General features: G+C 44.6%; 1 protein-coding gene and 2 long non-coding RNA genes across 3 annotated transcripts; 2 read left to right on the forward strand and 1 right to left on the reverse strand.

Moving 5' to 3' along the window:
- Window positions 1–94: 94 nt before the first annotated feature.
- dldh (dihydrolipoamide dehydrogenase) lies at window positions 95–8,321 on the reverse strand. The gene is made up of 14 exons (XM_040046971.1): window positions 8,190–8,321; window positions 7,048–7,123; window positions 6,667–6,746; window positions 6,486–6,554; window positions 5,877–5,946; window positions 5,217–5,317; window positions 4,978–5,121; window positions 4,596–4,697; window positions 4,266–4,456; window positions 3,941–4,111; window positions 3,359–3,548; window positions 2,449–2,586; window positions 1,064–1,153; window positions 95–908 (listed from the first exon to the last, which is right to left on the reverse strand). The coding sequence occupies exons 1-14, from the start codon at window positions 8,226–8,228 to the stop codon at window positions 843–845; spliced, it is 1,527 nt and encodes a 508-aa protein (XP_039902905.1). The 5' UTR covers window positions 8,229–8,321; the 3' UTR covers window positions 95–842.
- Window positions 8,322–11,143: 2,822 nt separating this feature from the next.
- LOC120743368 lies at window positions 11,144–19,794 on the forward strand. Its single transcript, XR_005698168.1, has 2 exons — window positions 11,144–11,371; window positions 19,618–19,794. It is a non-coding gene; the product is annotated as an uncharacterized LOC120743368 (long non-coding RNA).
- LOC120743367 lies at window positions 18,329–19,558 on the forward strand. Its single transcript, XR_005698167.1, has 3 exons — window positions 18,329–18,566; window positions 18,621–18,839; window positions 18,894–19,558. It is a non-coding gene; the product is annotated as an uncharacterized LOC120743367 (long non-coding RNA).
- Window positions 19,795–20,723: the final 929 nt, after the last annotated feature.

Below are 20,723 nucleotides of genomic sequence, written 5' to 3' on the forward strand. Positions count from 1 at the left end.
ACACTGCCCATCTACATCATCCAGTGTAAGAGCTGCTATCTGCACTGAAAGTTACTTCAAAAATAATGTCGGCACATGAAGCTACACAGCAGTGTCTGATTTAACTGCCTTTATTGGTTGAGATGGTGAGATACAGGCCAGAACGAATCACAGCAGAGTAATTTGAGTAGGAAACAGTCACCCGGCAACTATCAACAGCTCCCCTCCAAATGTGAGCTGATGTTGACCTAAGAGTCCTTCAGTACTTTAGTTACACAGGAAGCAGCAGCTGAGCCACATTCATTCTTATCACACATCTGTTTCTGCACAAATCTGTGACATCAGTCGGAGTGAACATGAAAGAAATATAAACTTAACCACCACCACACCGGCTATGAAGTCACCGATTTGAGATGAGCCAGAAATCCATTTTAAAATTGAAAACATGCAGATGTGAATCTTCGAGCAGCTCCAGTTTCCTGCTCTGATTACCCATCAGATGTGTTAAATTCCTCCATGCTGTAAAACAACAGACATCCCCGTCTCCTTGCACAAACAAAACAGCCAAAATAATATTCATATCTCTCTCTGACCTGCAAATGAGTGCATAATGCTCTGCTGAGAGCTTTTAAACTACGTGTGGAAAACAAAAAGCCTGACAGCAGTCAGTGTTTATTTACCCACCAAACCACCCGTTTATGATTTTATTGAACATTTAAATAACGTTAGAGCTAAACTGGTACAGTCTGGATGAACACCGAGGATCCCAGGTGGGTCAAAGTCAGAAGGTTTTTGAAGCAGACACGCAGCTTTTCTGTTTCTCCGCTGTCATGTCCGCTGAAGGTGCGACAGCGGCTGGCGGCTCAGAAGTTGATGGCTTTGCCGAAGGAGGCGGCCAAGTTGGCTTCTCTGAACGCCTCAGACACCGTCTGCAGGAGAAGGACGAAGAGAAAGGCGTTTGAAAGAGGTCACGGTGCAACAGGACTTATCATTTGTCATGTAATTTCTCATATCTTTACTACAAGATAAACTAAGAACTGTGCATGTGCACTATGCTGTGTCGTGTGTGATGAAGAGAACGCACCGGATGGGCGTGGCAGACTCTGGCAACGTCCTCGCAGGAGGCGCCGTACTCCATGGCCAAAGCAGCTTCGTTGATCATCTCTCCTGCGCCCTGCAGAGAAACGCACAGCAGCGTCTGGTTTAGCAGGTCTGTAAACAGCAACAGCTTCACATGGTCTGTTACAACAATTAACTTTCCAGCAAGCAAGTTTACTTGTCAGGTAATTACAATCAAATGCGCAGCAAGACAAACACAGTAGCAAACTTGGCCACTTAATTCAGGCACTTATCCCTGTGATGGAAAGGTAATGACTGCCTGAGAAAAAACAGTCCCTTGATCGGGATCATGTCCATTTTTTTTTTATTTATTTTATTTTTTTTTTTACACATGGGTTCACTGCACCAATCTTCTGTCTAAGACTGTCCAGCAAATTTAAGGGGGGAGTTTGAGACGCATTCAGAAACATGAAACAAAAACGTAATTGTGCATGTAACAGAGCTTTAAGGAAAGCTGTGTTCCACTAAGACGTTTCTGGTCTCATAAAGCAGCGGTCCCCAACCTTTTTTGCGCCACGGACCGGTTTATGCCCGACAATATTTTCATGGACCGGCCTTTAAGGTGTCGCGGATAAATACAACAAAATAAAACTAGTACCGGTACCGAAAAAAAGAAAATTTATTCATAACACACGTGAAAAGACCCAGGAAAACCAAGTTAACAATAAAAACGATAACAAAATAACGCTGAAAACCGATAAAAACCCTGAAAACCATACATTTCACACCTGAGCCTCAACTCTCGCGGCCCGGTACCAAACGACTCACGGACCGGTACCGGTCTGAGGCCCGGGGGTTGGGGACCGCTGTAATAAAGGACCGACAGAGATGTTAACAGAGATCTGGACACTCCATGGAACAGGGTCACCATGAATGTCAGTCAGTCCACCTGCACTCCTCGGATCTTTGCACTGACAAATATCTGCTTTATTGTCGCCTCAGAGTTACTGTAAGTCTAATCTGAGCAGTACAAACATGGATGTCTCGTCCTTGACACAGTTAAAGGTCATTAACGGGGAAGTGTGTTCATCGAGAGCCAGCCTGATGGTTTTACAGCACTCGCATGTGTCTGTCTGGGATTAGTGTTTATTAGGACAGATGCAGTAATGAGACAGACACACAAACCGTTAACTTCCATTTTCATAGGAGGCTGATATTCTACATAAACACTCCAAAGCTGTAAACACTCGATTCCCATCATCATCATCCTCCCACGTGCTCAATGTCTATTTGATTGGGTAGATGATCCTCTACAAAGACAGTCTGAGCCCATTAACACCCAGTCCACCCACACAGATGTTTTTACATTTAAGGCTAACGCGGGTCCAAAGGAGGCTGATGAACTCTTACAGATCCAAGGATGTGAGCTCCCAGCATCCTGTCGGTCTCCTTGTGGCTGAGGATCTTCACCAGGCCGTCGGTGTCTGCGTTGGTTTTGGCTCGGCTGTTGGCTGCAAAGGGGAATTTGCCCACTTTAAACAGGACACCCTGTAGAGGAGAAGAGAGGAGGACTCAGACTGAAGTGAAATGACACAGAAATATTAGTTTTAAATGTTGCACTTTTCACACATTTTTCCCAAGTTATGGGACGCTTCCTGGCTGTCACGTTTGTGTTTGTCACTTGTACAATATAAATAAGCACAAACAATCAGGATGAAACCCTTCTTTTGGCTTGGATCTGGATTGAAATGTTGGGAAATATCACCACCAGGTGGCCGATGTCAATGTCTGAAGCAGCTTAGTTTTAACAGAGACACATATTTACATTTAAAGCACTTTAAGCTGCATGGCTACTTTAATAATAATAATAATAATAATAATAATGGATTGGATTTATATAGCGCTTTTCAAGGCACCCAAAGCGCTTTACAATACCACTATTCATTCACTCTCACATTCACACACTGGTGGAGGCAAGCTACAGTTGTAGCCACAGCTGCCCTGGGGCAGACTGACAGAAGCGAGGCTGCCATATCGCGCCATCGGCCCCTCTGGCCAACACCAGTAGGCAAGTAGGGTAAAGTGTCTTGCCCAAGGACACAACGACCAGGACAGAGAGCCCAGGGATCGAACCGGCGACCTTCCGGTTACAGATGCGATTCCCAACCCCCTGAGCCACGGTCGCCCGTGGCGCACTTTGTGCATGATCTCTGCTACAATGATTTAGTGATATTTCCTTCAGTTGCCCTAGAAGAACAACGCTGCACCCAGAGAGCTGGCTATCCATCGTGCTGGAAGAAAACACCTTCCCAACTTTCACCTCCTCTTTGAGCTGCTCCTCGCTCTTGCCCACCCAGGCCACCTCGGGGTGCGTGTAGATGACTGAAGGGACGCAGTTATAGTCGATGTGCACAGCGCCGCCCGCCATGCCCTCCACGCAGATGATGCCCTCGTCCTCGGCCTTGTGGGCCAACATCGGCCCGGCAACCACGTCACCGATTGCATAAATGCTAAAAGAGGAGAGGAAGAAGCAAAGAGGGAACAAATGTCACTGAGCCGTGTTTTGCAAGGAGTGATACATATAATTTATTTTTTTGGTCTGGGTCATTTACTGACCCAGGACTTCAGCAGCTACATAAATACATAGAGAGGTTCTCTTACAGAGCAACAGAGCATCCCAGTGACGCGATCAACGGCCTTATCGTAACAGACTTGTTACTTTATTTCTCCTGTTACACTAATCTATTTGTGCTTACTATTTTTAGAGATTTTGATATTTTTAAAATTGGACAAAATTTTAGCAGGGGTAAACTGGTGAGGATGCACCAAATTGGTAAGTCTGCTTTCAGAGATTCAATCACTTCATTTTAGCTTAAATTTGGCAGCATGAGCTCGGTGGTACCTGGGGACTTTGGTCTGGAAGCGGTTGTTGACGGGGATGCGACCCCTGTTGTCCAGCTCGATGCCGACAGTGTCTAGGCCCAGGTTCTGGGTGAAAGGTCGTCTGCCGATGCAGACCAGCAGCACGTCACATGTCAGAGTCTCGCTCTTCCCTCCAGCTGCCGCCTCCACCCTGAAACACGCATAATACCCACGTGGTTACATGACAAAGCTCCCCAGCCATATTTCAAATTTCATGAGTTTAGATAGCACATGGGTGTAAAACAGCCCAAAAGAAAATGCATCAAAGAGAGTCCTGAAAGTCTGAGTCTGGTTTTTCCACTCACGCCACATCGATCTTGCCATCGGGCCTCTTGGTTGCTCCCATGACTTTGGTGCCGAGCTTGAACTTGAGGCCCTGCTTCTGCAGGATGCGCTGGAAGTTCTTGGAGATCTCCATGTCGATGCCCATACCACCCACGTGGCCCAGGAACTCCACCGCTGTGACCTTGGCACCCAGACGCTGCCACACTGACCCCTGCAGGATGGCAGGACAAACACACGTCTGACAAGTGCAACTCTCCTTTCTAAAGAAACAGAGCTGAGGCAGGAAATGTTGCCGATGTAGTCGACATAATCATGTGTTTGTGGGTGAATCAGTCTGTAGTGATGCTGACCAGCTCCACCCCGATGACTCCAGCTCCGATCACAATCAGCTCCTCTGGTACTTTCTTCAGGGAAAGAGCTCCTGTCGATGACACGATGGTCTCCTCATCAATCTAAAGAAACATATTTGAACACACTTCTTTTAAAAATCAACCCAGAATTATCTTTTAAAAATCAAGTGCATGTGAGTTCTTATGGAGTGGTGAAAGGAGGGTGACATGTGTGAGATATGATAAGGCTCTTGAGACGAGGACGCCTTTTGTTAGACACCTGCAGCACTGACTCCTCTCTTCATGTCCCTTCCTCGCCTCCTCCACCTCCTTTGGTAAATACAACAAGCAAAAAACCTGCAACTAGTGAAATGAAGTATGAACAGGTCACAAATTCTCATACCTGGATGCCTGGAAAGGGCGTGACCTCTGAGCCTGTGGCGATGAGGATGTTCTTGGTGTTGATGACCTGCTCTGTACCATCAGCTGTTGTGGCGGTCACTTGGTTCTTCCCGGTTAACCTTCCAAAACCATTAACGTGAGTAACCTGTGGGGAGTGATGTCACACCACAGACACTGTTAAAAGTGGTTCAGATGTAGCATCTGTGTAAACCAGCACTAATGCAGAGAGGGAAGACTGACTTTGTTCTGTTTGAATAAATGTGCGATTCCTCCAGTCAACGCTTTGACCGCCCCACTCTTCTGAGCCATCATCTTCTCCAGGTTCAACGAGATGCCTGAAACTGAAAGACAAAGACTTTATTGTCAATGCGGTCACAAATGTCAAACTAAGAAACCGATGGAAAAACAAGTTACATTCAATTAAAGTGTATTGTCGAAAACACACATTCTGTGCCATCAGTATGCAGTACTAAGGAATACAGACACAAGTGTTATAATAACGTATATGCTTATATTAAATATGGCTAATGCTGCAAATAATGACCTTCAGTGTAATCTTGGCTAAAAAAAAAATCTACTTGAAAGGTTTAAAGACAATGGATTTCTCTACTGTAGTCATTTCAGGCACACAGAGCATGTACTGCTGGTCAAACAAATCATAAGAGGGTTGGTTGGCTTAAAGCGAGGGGAGCTAACACAGCTTGTTTCTGACAGGATTAACTGAGGGGCAGCACAAAAACCTCTATGACATAAAGAAGGATTATTTTGAACTTTGAATCATGCAAAGCTCTACTAGAGCTCAAAATTACAACACATAACTGGAAATGAACCCCCTTTAAGGATCAGTGAACTACACAAAATGTACAAAACGTCTCTTTAAAGCCTGATGGTGATTCTTACTTTCGATGCCTCTGCTTTCAAAGTCCTTCCCATGAGCCAAGTGGTACAAGTAGGAGTTGTTCAGCAGAGCCTGCAGAAACAAAACAGCAGCTTATTCAGCTGGAGGAATGACTTTATACACGTTTGCATCATTTTACGGATTCAATATAGTTTAATCAATCTTACGTTCAGTGCTCATCACCAAACTGAAAAGTTATTTTTAGGTGAAGTTTGTTCTGCTTTCCTCTCTCTGTGAAATTTAGTCCTTATTATGAAGTGGAAAATGTTTTTCCCACTCTGCTTGGATAAATCCAAAAGTATTGGCTTATTTTTGAATTCATCAAGACAATAAAAAGATGCTACCGGTATGTGCTGCTATTCTTTCTGGCAAAATTTTTGGCTCTACTACTCAAATGTGCTCCATGGAAGCATTTGCCCTTTATAATATATCTATGGATAGAAAACCATCACTGGATTACTTTTATACGAAAGGTGTACAAGTTCTGAAAGAGAAACCAAACCCAAGATAAAAACATCCTTGGTATCTCTCCTTCCTGTAAAATGATCATACTGATCAAACCTCTTACAAACAAACCTGTGAATTTGTGGTGATTAAAAGCAGTTTGTTACCTTCGAGGGGATGCAGCCGACATTGAGACAAGTCCCGCCGAGTGTGAGATTTTTCTCGACACACACTGTCTGTCCAAAAATAACAAATGTAGAGACGGGGATACATTATTCACCAAAAACTTCCACTTGTGACCATCTGTGGGATTTAGACAGCAGGATATCTGTCGAGCAGGTGGGTTACCTTAAAGCCGAGCTGTGCAGCTTTGATTGCAGCGACATAGCCTCCTGGACCGGAGCCCACCACTGTGACGTCTGCATCAACTGCAGAGAGGCAACACAGCAGCTTTTAGCATGACTTTACACCACCAGAGAAAACTACATGATTAAGGTCTGGTGTATGTAAATGAACATTTTAATGCAAGCTCTCTACCACCCCTCTTTACATAGCCCATGAAGTCCTATCCCCACCCAAATCATGCACCCGAGACTCTCTGCAAGTCTGAATTATGAGACTGCTTTGATACAAACATCAGAGATCAAACCGCACAAACATGTGGCTAAAGTTCAGTAAACACTGTGCCACAAATAAAGTCCTATGATAAGATTTACAGCACAATCGTACTTGCTGCTTTGTCAGCGTAGGTACGAACAGACAGCGCTGCAGCTCCGTGCACTTTGCAGGGCAGGTGGTGGCTCCGCTGTGAAGCAAACGAAATGCACAGTTAGAAAATACGCATGCACAATACAACTAGGCAATGCAACACAAAACAATGTTATAGTGCATCACAAGCCAACTTTGCAAACTAAAAGCATCTGTCTTCAGTGGCTTCTCTCACTTCCGTAATCTGCTGCTTAATAATTTCTATTTACGTCACTACTATTTCCTTTTAAAGCTGCATACTAAGATACTGAAGCCTAGTGAGTCACGAAGGAGCAAACTCAACTACTAAACTAACATTTGAATTTTCATATTTAGTTTAATATTTAGACTCATGCACTTGTTTTCATGGAATTGTACCACATTCAGCTGCTGTTGCAGTGCCAGCTCTCAGCAAGGACACCCTCAGCCTGTCCACCAGCAACTCTGAAACTTTCCCCTCTAGCAGACTACCAAGTTAGCAAATAACTACTATTTAAGTGTTATAGAGTCACAAAGCTTCTAAAAGCCCCGAAACAATTCGGAATAATCTGATGCTCGCCGTGAAGCTGTGAGACAACAGCTGAGCTTACGACATAAATTATGAGTTAGGCAACCGCTGCTAAACAGCTAAGCGAGCTAACACGACACCAGAGTGGGAAATGTCAACTGTAAAGTCATAGAACCTAGATGCTTTTCTTCTAGCTTTGTGTGATTTAAGCCCCTTTAATATTAGCAGAATACAAATATCACGCTTCTTTTCATTGCAGGTTTTACTTCAAAATACTGCGGCAATATTTAACCAGAAAAGTCGTGATTTAGTTTAAATGTGGGTAAGGTTGTTAGTCTAACTCATGCCGAATTAAAATGAAAAAGGTATATGAATAGGAAAAACATCAACTGAAAACCAAGCAACGTGTTTAGACATCGATAACCACAACAACTCCAAATTGCATGTCTTTTCCAGTACAGTCTGGTTCGCCTTCTGCTGTTAGCCGAGTAGCTAGCCAGGTGCGGGCCGCAGGTCTAAAATTTCCCCTATCCTCTAGATCTGCAGCACGCAGGACAGTTTACGACACATCCGGATTTCGCATACTTGTTATCGCGAAAATAATATGACTGCTTACCGTGGCCAGGGAGCGGTATAACTGTGTCCAGCTCTGCATTCTGTCGGTGCACTCTCACTGGATCCGTAACCTACAGCAGGCCGAGCAGCCAAGGACTCCTATCATTGCGCAAGCGCAGTATGGGTCCAAACCGAAAACTCCTCCGGGTCGCATCTATTACGCATCACGTCAAAATTTGCGACGGGTAAACAAATGTTATTTTTAAAAGCAAAATGTTTTTTAAACAAATCATATATATATATCGTCTTCAGCTGTCTTCTTGGTAAACAGGAGACCAGTGTGACATAACTTGACCCGGCCATCACCTATCCCACATGCTCATATGAAAACTGATAACATCCAGGGTACCAGTGCTTGTTTTGTAAATCTACGTCACCTACATTAAATTGGGGAAGGTTTTGAAGAAATGAAGAAATAAAGATAATAGAAACAAGAGAAGCCTATATGCAATTTATAGAGCTCATCTTGGAAAAGCAAAATGTATTTGGTTCAACAGATCCTAATTTTGATTGCAAAAGCTGCCAGACAGGACAGGATTTAGGGGTGGGGAAAAGTTTTGTTTGATTTTCAGTCACTCAGTTCATACCTTATCCGAAACAAGGAATTTCAACTCATCTCCCTCTAAAAGGAAATGACAAAATCGAAGCCTTTGCGAATTTTAATCTGGTCTGCAAATTACCACATGTTCACTGTAAATTTTGCACAGTCCCCCATGCTCACAACAAACTAGGCCGAAATGTCCACAGCAGCTGTAACAAGCAGACCAACAAAGAATGTAACATCACAGAAAGATGATGCTAAAGGCACACAATCGCAACAGACATCTTTTAAATAACACAGTTACTCAGGTGAAATTATTTTAAAAAAAAACATTTACTTTAGTTTTATGTGGAGAATTCAGCTGTATGGAAATAAAACAATTCAGCCAAATATTTAATTTTATATTAAATCATTAGACTGCATATTTGAAATTCCAATTAGTTAACCATACTAAGAATAAGCATGCAAACTGACTGCCAAATTCCAAAATCCAACAAATTCCCTTGGCCTTAGATACCATAAAGATTTTCTCTGATGCTTCTGGACTACGCCTGAACCTGGACAAATGCGAAATCTGAGTATCCATAATTGTTCTCACTCCTCCTTGTATGATATACCTGTCAAAAATGAAATCAAATATCTTGGAATTTGGATAACTAAATGCATGGCTGACAGTGAAGAAAAGAATATTCAGAATACAATTGACAAATGCAAAAACACTTTAAACAATTGGCTACAGAGAGATTTAACGTTGTTCGGCAGGATAATGTTAACCAAGGTTGAATCTTTGTCCAGATGAATCTGTCCAGCTTGTTCCCTAGCCATCCCACCAAGGATATTAAAAGAAATCAATAAGATTCGTTTAAATTTCATATGGAAAAACACTTCACTATATCAGAAGCAGGGACTTTATAAAAGACTATGAAGAGGGGGGTTTTAAAAGCAATTGATTTTGAAATAATGAAGGGAATGTTAAAGATTAGATGGCTAAACAATGATGATGAGATCTGGTTCTTGATACCTTCTCTTATTTTCAACAAAGTTCATCAACAAGTTTTGTTAAACTGGAAATTAATGTTCAAACATAACTTTAGTCCCCACGACATTCCACTATGGAATAATAGGGTGATATTGAATCGGGGGAAATCTATGTTTGTGGAAGAATGAATGACAAAACAAATTTGGTCTGTCACACATATAATGGATGAAAACAGAAATATACTTGAATTAAACAGGTTTGATGAGAAACATAGCACGAGTTGCTCAATTGAGCTCAACAAAAAAGTTTCACAGAATATCCCGATAGTTTTTATCAACGCGATAAAGAACAACATTTTAAATATACCAACTCCAAATTTACGTAAAATTAAATTAGATGGTCCAGACCTTGTTAATGAAAAATGCAATAATCAGTTTTTGAGGAAGTATTTGGTTAACACCTTATATCCAAGTAGGACAAAATACTCACTCATTCTAAAAGATTATAACAAATCTGAGATTTCTTTGATCAGAACTAAATATTTAAAATTCCCAACCCCCCAAATTTAAAACAGTTCATTTTAAAACTACAAAAAACATCGGCCCCTCTAATGAATTCATGAAAGAAAATTTTGAATTTGTGTCAGACAATTGTTATATTTGTAAAACAACTTTGGAAACAACAGAGCACATATTTTATGGGTGTGTGACTATCCAAAATGTGTGGAAATCTCCCCATGACTTAATATCGTCCTGGTCTACAAATGTTGGTTTTTGGTCTTTTCAGAATATTCAAATAGGAGTAATCCTCAAGGACAAAAATAGAGACTTCTTAGTAAACAATCTCATTATTACAACAAAATATTACATTCATAAATGCTGATATGCCAAATCCCCCCTTCATGGCTTGCTCTTAAAAATGAACTTTCCCTGTTGCGTAAATCTCTGAAGCTAATAAATAAGCCCCAGGCAATTAAATTGCATAAATTTTTAGAAGAACGTTTCTCACTTAGCCCCTTATTTAAGCTATATATCTTATTAATAAGACCTCACTTTTAATGATTTTCATGCTCCCCCTTATCTCCTTTATTTTTGTTATTTAATCTTTTTCTAATTTATTTACTTATTTTTTACTTTTTTATATACTTAGTTACAATTATTGTTAGTTTGACTGTGACATACCAACTACAATGCTGCAATAATCCTCTGATTAAGAAAAAAAAGGAGGTGTGATATACTGTTGTGAAAGATTCAATGATTCACTGTTTGTTTCAGATTGTCATTGTCTTTGTTCTAAATAAAGTTTTTAAAAACTGAAAAAAAAACCAATGCTTCCGTGCACGAGACATAAGGACATCGTAACGCAAAACTGCATCAGAGCGCCCCCTTGTGACAATAGTAGGCTATAGCTTTAGATGACAAAAACATGACATTTTGAAATCTAGAAACCAGCTTGATTATTGCTTCTCAACATCAACCGGGGGTGGAGCTTAGCAAATGTGTCAGACGCCTTTGGAATGCTTTTTGTTCAAATGAATGTTGTCATCGCAACATTAATAGAATGAAACATTTTGAAAAGTGCTTGCAGGATTTACATACACTTTGCTGTGGATTACAGTGGAGAAAAAGAGAGGAGAGAAAAGGAAAAATGATCATTTTCTCAGGTAAGGACCGCTCGGCAAGTGACAATTGCTAAAGTGGAAATGTTAAGGGGACATGCAGTGTCCACGTTAATGTTAAACTTTTCTAAACACAGTAGGGACTTGTACAGGTTTTTACACAACGGTTAGTTAGTTAGTTTGGCTTAGTAGACAGAGGCATTTGTACATGGGTGCTCACATTCTGTAATCCCTTTAGTGTGATATGACAAAGCAAGTACTATCTTACAGCCTGTTCTTACACAAACCATGTTTGTGTTCATTTTCCTGCCGCTAGACTCTGAGTAACTGCTAAAATCTAACAAAGAGGAATGAAAATTTTAGGATCTGTTATCTTTTGTTGTTTGGCTACAGAAACTGTGTGTGTGTGTGTGTGTGTGTGTGTGTGTGTGTGTGTGTGTGTGTGTGTGTGTGTGTTTTAATTTTATTTCATAATTAAAATCACACTTGAATTTGTGTCAGTTGTATGTTTCCATCGGTGAAAACCCACACTGACAGTTTAATGCTTCTCTTTCCTAAAAAAAAAAAGTGAGATTTGTGCCATAAACCAGGTCGATTATTTTTATTAGAATGTGTTTTGTTCAAATGAATGTTGACGTATTATTAATAGATTGAAACCTTTTGAAGAGTGCAGTAAGGACCGCTCGGCAGGTGACATTTGCTAAAGTAGAAATGTTAAGGGGACATGCAGTGTCCACGTTAATGTTGAACTTCTCTAAACTCAGTGTGGAGGGGACCGGAGTGTTTTTGTGGCGTGGGAGTGGTGTGATCCTGTGTGCGTGCAAGAGCAGCTCGGAGTAGTAATCTGACGCGCGTGCGAGAGGTGGCCCGGATTGAGTGGTGGGCTGGGTGTGGCCTCCTCTTGCGCGTGTGTAGGAGGGGCTTGGAGTGGCATAATCTTGTTGCGCGTGGAAGAGATGGGCCAGTGTGGCACTCTCTTGCGCGCGTGCAGGAGGAGCTCGGAGTGTGAGGTTCAACGCTGGAACGTTGAACCTCCCCCCCCTCCCGGACCAGGTTATGGATCGTTCCTCAGTGGGTTTGTGAGAGGTGGCTCGGATTGAGGAGTGGGCTGGGTGTGGCCCCCTCTCGCCCATTTGAAGGACGAGCTCCGAGTGGCGTAATCTTGTGCGCGTGCAAGAGGTGGCCCGGATTGAGTGGTGGGCTGGGTGTGGCGCCCTCTTGCGCGCGTGCAGGAGTAGCTCAGAGTGTTCAACGTTCCAGCGTTGAACCTAGTAAATCCCTCCTCCCGACCAGGTTATGGACCTTTCCTTAGTGCGCGTGGGCATGGCGCGCTCTTGCACGCATGCAGGAGGGGCTCGGAGTGGGTAATCTTGTTCCCGTGCGAGGACGGGCCTGGATTTTATGTGATTGTAACCGGTGTGATTCTGCGTTGTGTCTGATAAAAAAGGTAAAAGAAAGAAAGACCTCCAAGTAAATAATTTGCCCACTCCAGCTCCTCTCCCACAGGGGAATTGTAGAAAAAGGGGTGGCATTTATTTTTACATTAAACATAAAATATGCATTTACACGTAACATATTTGACATAAGATAAAACAAAAACAACAACATGAAATCCGACATACCTGATAAAAAAGGTAAAAGAAAGAAAGACCTCCAAGTAAATAATTTGCCCACTCCAGCTCCTAGACCAAATACAAACAGTGGGGAAGAGGGTTAGCTCAACCCACCACAGCTCCCAAGCTAGCAAGGAGTATACATTCATGCTAGCATCTATGGCGCCTAAAACACATTTATGATACATACATACTACACACTTATCACATCTTACAAAAACAGGCTTAATAATGACAATAACTGAACTAACATCACAATCATAAACATCAGGGTGGCTAAATATGAATTATGTGTGTTTTTAAGGTGTTGGAAAGAAATGACACCCACCTCTCCCACAGGGGAATTGTAGAAAAAGGGGAGAGGCAAAAGGGGTACACTGTATTTATAGTATTGCACCAAAGAAGAAGAAGAAAAGAATGAGGAGGGGCTCTAACTGATAATGAACACAACTACAGGCTTGGAGGTCCTAAAAGTCAGGTATAAAAGGAGCAGTTTGGGGGTTTAGAACACATTTTGTGTAATTATAACAATGTGATTTATGACCCTGTTACATTCACCCCCCAAGAATTACACAAAATCTTAAAGAGTATACCAAAAAAAAAAAGTATAAACCCACAATAACAGATACAGTGGCCTCAAACAAATTCACATCACATATACAATGAATTAGATCAGCAACATAGCTTCCTCCAAGGAGGATAAGAGACCTGAGACCCGCTCGGCGCCTAGCAAGATCCCAGGACACACTATAGACAAAATGAGGTGCCATTTTCACCACACAAAACAGGCCATAATATCTATGGGCATCACTATCAGACTGCACAGACTGACAAAATACAATGAACTCTGTGCTTGTATTATTCTTTTCCAAAAACAATAGCAATGAAAAACATACAGAAATAAACAAATTCACACATCAATAACCGCTGCTTGAACAGGTTCAACACCAAGGAGTGTTTCAAGTTGAGCCATTGATTCAATCAAGCGACGAACTGGTTTAATGATTCTACCAAAACGTGTGGTAAGTCCTTGATCCACGTCCACATTTTTGGGTTCAAGAGAATGAAAAGTGTGGGACGGGAAAGCAGCAGGGGAGCCTGGGGAGGCTCCATCACCAGCCAGCCCACCAAGATCAGGAACACCCATTATGGGAGGGGTCTCATGAACGCCATCTTCGACCGGGTCAGCGGCGGATTGCTGATGGATCCATGATAGTGTGCGGTCATCACACTCGCCAATGCTGGAGACGGAATCCACAGTACGGGTGGCAGGAGGTACAGCTCCTGTGCCCCCAAAAGATGTCACAGACCCATCCAGGTCAGACTCAGCGGGGCCACTGACAACGCTCACAGCAGGATGTGCAGCATCGTCATTCAGTGTTGTGTCCAAGGGCAAAAAGTTAACTTGAAGGAGCAGGTTGCGATGCACCACACGCTCATGACCTTCTTTGTCTCTGATACGGCAGATGTGAAGAGCAGGATCCAAGTCAACTACCGTGTACACAACAGGTTCCCATTTGTCAGAGAGCTTCCTTTTTCCTCTGACTCCCTTGTTTGCCAACAACACCTGGTCCCCTAGTGAAAGAGGCAGACCCTTCACCTTTCTGTTGTACTGGTCAGACTGGTGTCTCTGCTCCATTGTGCTGTGTTCCTGGCCTCGGAGCATGGCAGAGCGCAGGTCATCCATCAGTGACTTGACATAGGTATCATAGTCACAAATGGTGTCATCATGAAGGACATCCCGAAACATGAGGTCAACTGGCAACCTTGGCACCCTCCCAAACATCAGGTAGAATGGCGCAAAGCCGGTGGTCTCGTGTGCCGTACAGTTATACACAAACGTCATGGACTGTATCATCTGCGGCCATTTCTGCTTACATCTGGGGGGGAGGGACCGTAACATGTTTCCAAGGGTGCGATTAAATCTCTCCGTGGTACCATTACCCATGGGGTGGTATGGTGAAGTGTGGGATTTGGCAACGCCACCCAAAACCAGAAGCTCTGCAAGCAGCTCACTCTCAAAACTAGCTCCCTGGTCAGAGTGAATGCGCTGAGGGAAGCCATACACACAGAAGAATCCATCCCAGAGCTTTTTAGCAACTCTCTTAGCTGTCTGATCCAGGCATTGGAATGCATGTGCTAATTTTGTGAAGTGGTCAGTAATCACAAGGACATCCACAGACTTGTTGTTGCTGTCCTCAGCTGACCAGAAGTCAATGCACACAAGTTCCAGTGGAGCACAGGTCTTAATGCTTTCCAACGGGGCCCTAGCTGCTGGCTCTGGGGTCTTGCTGAGAACACACCTGCGGCAATTTCTCACATGATCGCGCACATCCTTCTCCATATCATACCAGAAGAAACGCTGACGAGCCAAGGAGAGTGTGCGAGGTTGACCTTGATGACCAGCATTGTCGTGTATGCCAGACAGCACCACTTGTTTTAGGGAGTCAGGCACCACAAACTGGAATCTCTTGTGTTTGGTCAGTGGGTCCCTCACGACTCTGTAGAGGACACCATTGAGGAATGTGAGCTTATCCCATTGTTTCAGGAGCCGCAACGTATGTTGGTTCTCATGACAGCGCTCACGTCTGGAGGGTCTGCGCTTACGCTCAACATAGCGGGCTACTCTGGAGATCACAGGATCCCCTGTTTGATGAGACAGGAGATCAGCATGGGACAGCGCATGAGTAACATCACAGTCAGGTGGACTAATGGAGGTCAGGTGACCAGCGAGGGATGTTGCACGCTGGCGAGAAGCAGACTCCCACTCACAGAGGGAAGACATGAGAGAAGACACGTCATCAGTTGACAGAGACACATCAAGCACAGCAGAGGGTGGAGCACTGCGTATCGATTGGGGCTGACAGGTCAAACGGAAGGCATCTTGGACACTGGCATCTTTCACATCACTGACTTGCTCTAGCAGCTCAAAGTAGGGCTCCGACAGGAGGCGCTGGGCCAAAGGCCTCACAAACGGTTCCCTGCTCAGGGTGTCTGCCACAATGTTCAGCTTTCCAGGAACATATTTGATTTCAAAGCAGTATGGTGCAAGCTTAGAGACCCAACGCTGTTCACAGGCATCCAGCTTTGGCTTAGTCAGAATGTATGTGAGAGGATTGTTATCAGTCCAGACAGTGAACCGATGACCCTTGAGCCAGTGGCTGAACTTATCACACACAGCCCACTTCAGAGCCAAAAATTCAAGCCGGTGTGCTGGGTATTTGGCCTGACTGCGGCTGAGAGACTTACTAGCAAAGGCTATAGGTCTTGCTCTCTCCTCACCAGCTGGCACCTGGGATAAGACAGCACCCAGCCCATCCATGGAAGCGTCAGTTGAAAGGATGAATGGCCTCTCAAAATCAGGATGTGCCAGCACCGCACAGCTGAGGAGTGCACCTTTGAGTCCCTCAAATGCCTTCTCGCAAGCAGGAGTCCAGTCTTGAGGGGTGAGCTTGCGAAAGGTTCCAGGTTTCCGACTCCCATGGCAGCCTTTAGTCCTCTTCTGACCGGCAGTTAGAGCAAAGAGTGGCTTCGCAATACGAGAGCACCCTGGAATGAAATGCTGGTAAAACATCACCATGCCAAGGAAGGATCTCACTTTCCTCTGAGAAGGGGTGCAACCGTCACCATCCATAAGGTCAGTCTCATCTCATCATGTCCTCCCATTCACTGATGGGAAATAGATCTGTGTTGTCACCCTTGAAGTATGGTGGAGCTTTGGTGTCTGACTGAACAACAACCTTCAGCTGGGACTGGTCATTGCAGCTCGAGGGCACAGTCTGGGGAGACTGTGGTTGGGTGGGGGCTGGCTGGTGCATAGAGTTAAGAGAGGATGTGATATTTTCCCCAATTTGCTTTGCTAAGTCAGTAATCAAGCTGCTCAACATGTCACTAGTGACAGCCTGGGTGTGTGTTTGGCGTTCGCAAGCAGCTGGTGTGGAGCTAGCTGCTGGCATTAATGGTGAGTGCATCACTGACTGGTCTACAGTGTGGGCACCAATACCCGGGACTACTGGCCTACCCCTCCCAAAACACTTTGGAGCAATCTGATGACCCCTCCCCAAACCAAAGGTCATATTACTCCCCGCAGAGAACAGATCAGGCAAAGCGCTATCCATAGTTTCCTCACTTAACATGTTGGCCCAAGTGAGATATCACTGTTTAACAGCAAAAAAAAAACTGAGCCTAACCCCCACACACAATTATGCAAAACTTCACAAAACAATGAAATGTGGGGAGAAGAAAAAAAAAACATCAAGGAATCAAAACACCATAGAAAATAAAATAAAATGTTGTTTCCTCCTCTCAAGTAAAACAGGCTGTAAAAGCCAATATCAATAGAAATTTATAAATAAATTACAATCCGCGCCTGTATAATTTGAAGCAACAATATGAAACAGTGACAAAAATGATCACCTACGTATTTGCCCTTTAAGTTCACACGTGACAGAGATGCCTGCAAGCCAAATTGCAGGGCATCGATCACACATTCGTTATAAAAACCTGTGAGTCAAAGCGCAGGGCACAGGATCCTGGGACACAGCTGCAGAGAGGAGGCGGGAAAACAGCGGCAGCAGAAGGAGGAGGGGTGGATCGCGGATTGGCGATGTGACGGGTCACGGCACCAAGTGTAACCGGTGTGATTCTGCGTTGTGTCTGATAAAAAAAGGTAAAAGAAAGAAAGACCTCCAAGTAAATAATTTGCCCACTCCAGCTCCTCTCCCACAGGGGAATTGTAGAAAAAGGGCTGGCATTTATTTTTACATTAAACATAAAATATGCATTTACACGTAACATATTTGACATAAGATAAAACAAAAACAACAACATGAAATCCGACATACCTGATAAAAAAGGTAAAAGAAAGAAAGACCTCCAAGTAAATAATTTGCCCACTCCAGCTCCTAGACCAAATACAAACAGTGGGGAAGAGGGTTAGCTCAACCCACCACAGCTCCCAAGCTAGCAAGGAGTATACATTCATGCTAGCATCTATGGCGCCTAAAACACATTTATGATACATACATACTACACACTTATCACATCTTACAAAAACAGGCTTAATAATGACAATAACTGAACTAACATCACAATCATAAACATCAGGGTGGCTAAATATGAATTATGTGTGTTTTTAAGGTGTTGGAAAGAAATGACACCCACCTCTCCCACAGGGGAATTGTAGAAAAAGGGGAGAGGCAAAAGGGGTACACTGTATTTATAGTATTGCACCAAAGAAGAAGAAGAAAAGAATGAGGAGGGGCTCTAACTGATAATGAACACAACTACAGGCTTGGAGGTCCTAAAAGTCAGGTATAAAAGGAGCAGTTTGGGGGTTTAGAACACATTTTGTGTAATTATAACAATGTGATTTATGACCCTGTTACATGATGGCGTGGGAGCAGCGCCCTTTCGCGCATACGTTCCTGAGTGGGCGTGCGAGAGGTGTCCTGGATTGAGTAGTGGCTGGTTGTGGTGCCTTCTCGCGCGCGTGTAAAGGGGCTCTGGGTGGCGTAATCTTGTGTGCATGCGAGAGGTGGTCCGGATTGAGTGGTGGCTGGGTGTGGCATCCTCTCGCGCGCGTGCAAGAGGGGCTCGGAGTGGGTAATCTGGTGCGCGTGCGAGAGGTGGTCCGGATTGAGTGGTGGCTGGGTGTGGCCCCTCTCGCGCGCGTGCAAGAGGGCTCTGGGTGGCGTAATCTTGTGTGCATGCGAGAGGTGGTCCGGATTGAGTGGTGGCTGGGTGTGGCACCCTCTCGCACGCGTGCAAGAGGGGCTCTGGGTGGCGTAATCTTGCGTGCATGCGAGAGGTGGTCCGGATTGAGTGGTGGCTGGGTGTGGCATCCTCTCGCGCGCGTGCAAGAGGGGCTCGGAGTGGGTAATCTGGTGCGCGTGCGAGAGGTGGTCCGGATTGAGTGGTGGCTGGGTGTGGCCCCTCTCGCGCGCGTGCAAGAGGGCTCTGGGTGGCGTAATCTTGTGTGCATGCGAGAGGTGGTCCGGATTGAGTGGTGGCTGGGTGTGGCACCCTCTCGCACGCGTGCAAGAGGGGCTCTGGGTGGCGTAATCTTGCGTGCATGCGAGAGGTGGTCCGGATTGAGTGGTGGCTGGGTGTGGCACCCTCTCGCGCGCGTGCAAGAGGGGCTCGGAGTGGGTAATCTGGTGCGCGTGCGAGAGGTGGTCCGGATTGAGTGGTGGCTGGGTGTGGCACCCTCTCGCGCGCGTGCAAGAGGGGCTCTGAGTGGGTAATCTGGTGCGCGTGCGAGAGGTGGTCCGGATTGAGTGGTGGCTGGGTGTGGCACCCTCTCGCACGCGCATGAGGGGCTCGGAGTGGGTAATCTCGTATGCCTGCGAGGATGAGTTTGAATTGTATATGATGGCGTGAGAGCAGCGCCCTTTCGCGCATACGTTCCTGAGTGCGCGTGCGAGAGGTGTCCTGGATTGAGTGGTGGCTGGGTGTGGGACCCTCTCGCGCGCGTGCAAGAGGGCTCTGGGTGGCATAATCTTGTGTGCATGCGAGAGGTGGTCCGGATTGAGTGGTGGCTGGGTGTGGCACCCTCTCGCACGCGCAGGAGGGGCTCAGAGTGGGTAATCTTGTGCACCTGGATTTTATGTGGGAGCAGCGCCCTTTCGCGCATTAGCGAGAGGGCGCTGCTCACACGCGTTTTTCCTGTCCCTGCAGGAGCAACAGGAACTGAAGGAGGAGAAGGAGCGGCTGGAGAAGCGACCGGAGAAGCAGGACCTGCCGGACGAGCATGAGCAGCATTCTTCACCTGATGGAAGAGACAGGAGCAGCAGCCATCATTAATAAATGCAACATCATATCAAAATAATAAAATCAATCAGTGTCATTCATAAAGTTGAAGTTGTGTCACTTCCAACACGATCTCACTCCCAACTCGTCAAACGTGTGACGCATGGTCAGGCTCCCTCTGCTTCACTTATGGACGCGCAGGCTAGGGTCCTCCGATTGAAGTGCCTGTTGTCGGTATATTTAGACATTTTCCAAATCACATTGTAGTGACGTATACAGAACACAATAAATTATATAATGTAAACAACTACCTGAAAAACAGGTAGAACGAAACTTTTGTATCGTTTATTGCATTTATGGAGGGAGTGGTGTATGCTGGGTAAAGGCACAGCTAGCTACTGGGTGACTTTATTCACCCGCTTCGGCTGTTATCAGTCCATACAATGGGCGTTATTAGCACGAATCAGTCCCATAGATATGGGCCATCTCCTGCTAGATTGTTCAGAAGGTTGTTCTCATCCATCCAGATGGAGGATCACTAACAGGAGCGTGGAAGACTCCAGAATCCACTCTGGCTGGAATCCGGTGGATATGCAGTGTGTACAGGTAAGACCGTTTAAACGGACAGCATTTATAGAATGACTATTAAAAGTCAGCGAGTGTCAATAATGTTAATGTGGTTATGTTAGTAATACACCGAGTGCTAATATAACAGCTTTAAGATGCATTTGTAGATATTATTACGTGTTTTACCGTCTTTATGGTGCTAGCTTAAAGTTACGGTGTAAACGTTAGCTTATATTGGAGTAAAGCTGTTACTGTTTAAACGATGTTAGCACAGAAATATTAGCTTCTGTCATGACTGATGAAGTTACTAGTTAATAAAGTTTCCAGTAAAGTGTTTAATCGCAGCCACAGACTGACAGCAAATATCTCGATTAGCTTCAGTGCATCTATAATAAATATGTGCAAGTTTCAGTGCTTCGTTTAAACTGTATGATACTTATACTGACCCAGGATCGTGTAAAATACAC

The sequence above is a fragment of the Simochromis diagramma genome, unplaced genomic scaffold, assembly GCF_900408965.1.
Source record: "Simochromis diagramma unplaced genomic scaffold, fSimDia1.1 OVJJ01000106.1, whole genome shotgun sequence".
Taxonomy (NCBI): domain Eukaryota; kingdom Metazoa; phylum Chordata; class Actinopteri; order Cichliformes; family Cichlidae; genus Simochromis; species Simochromis diagramma.

What these genes read in the sequence shown, in the direction of transcription:
- dldh (XM_040046971.1), bottom strand. Translation starts at nt 8,228, where the DNA reads ATGCAGAGCTGGACACAGTTATACCGCTCCCTGGCCACG. An exon ending in GAGTCATCGGGGTGGAGCTG is followed by an intron (nt 4,457 to 4,595) that starts GTCAGCATCACT and finishes GCCATCCTGCAG; the next exon opens with GGGTCAGTGTGGCAGCGTCT. An exon ending in GATGGCAAGATCGATGTGGC is followed by an intron (nt 4,112 to 4,265) that starts GTGAGTGGAAAA and finishes TGCGTGTTTCAG; the next exon opens with GGTGGAGGCGGCAGCTGGAG.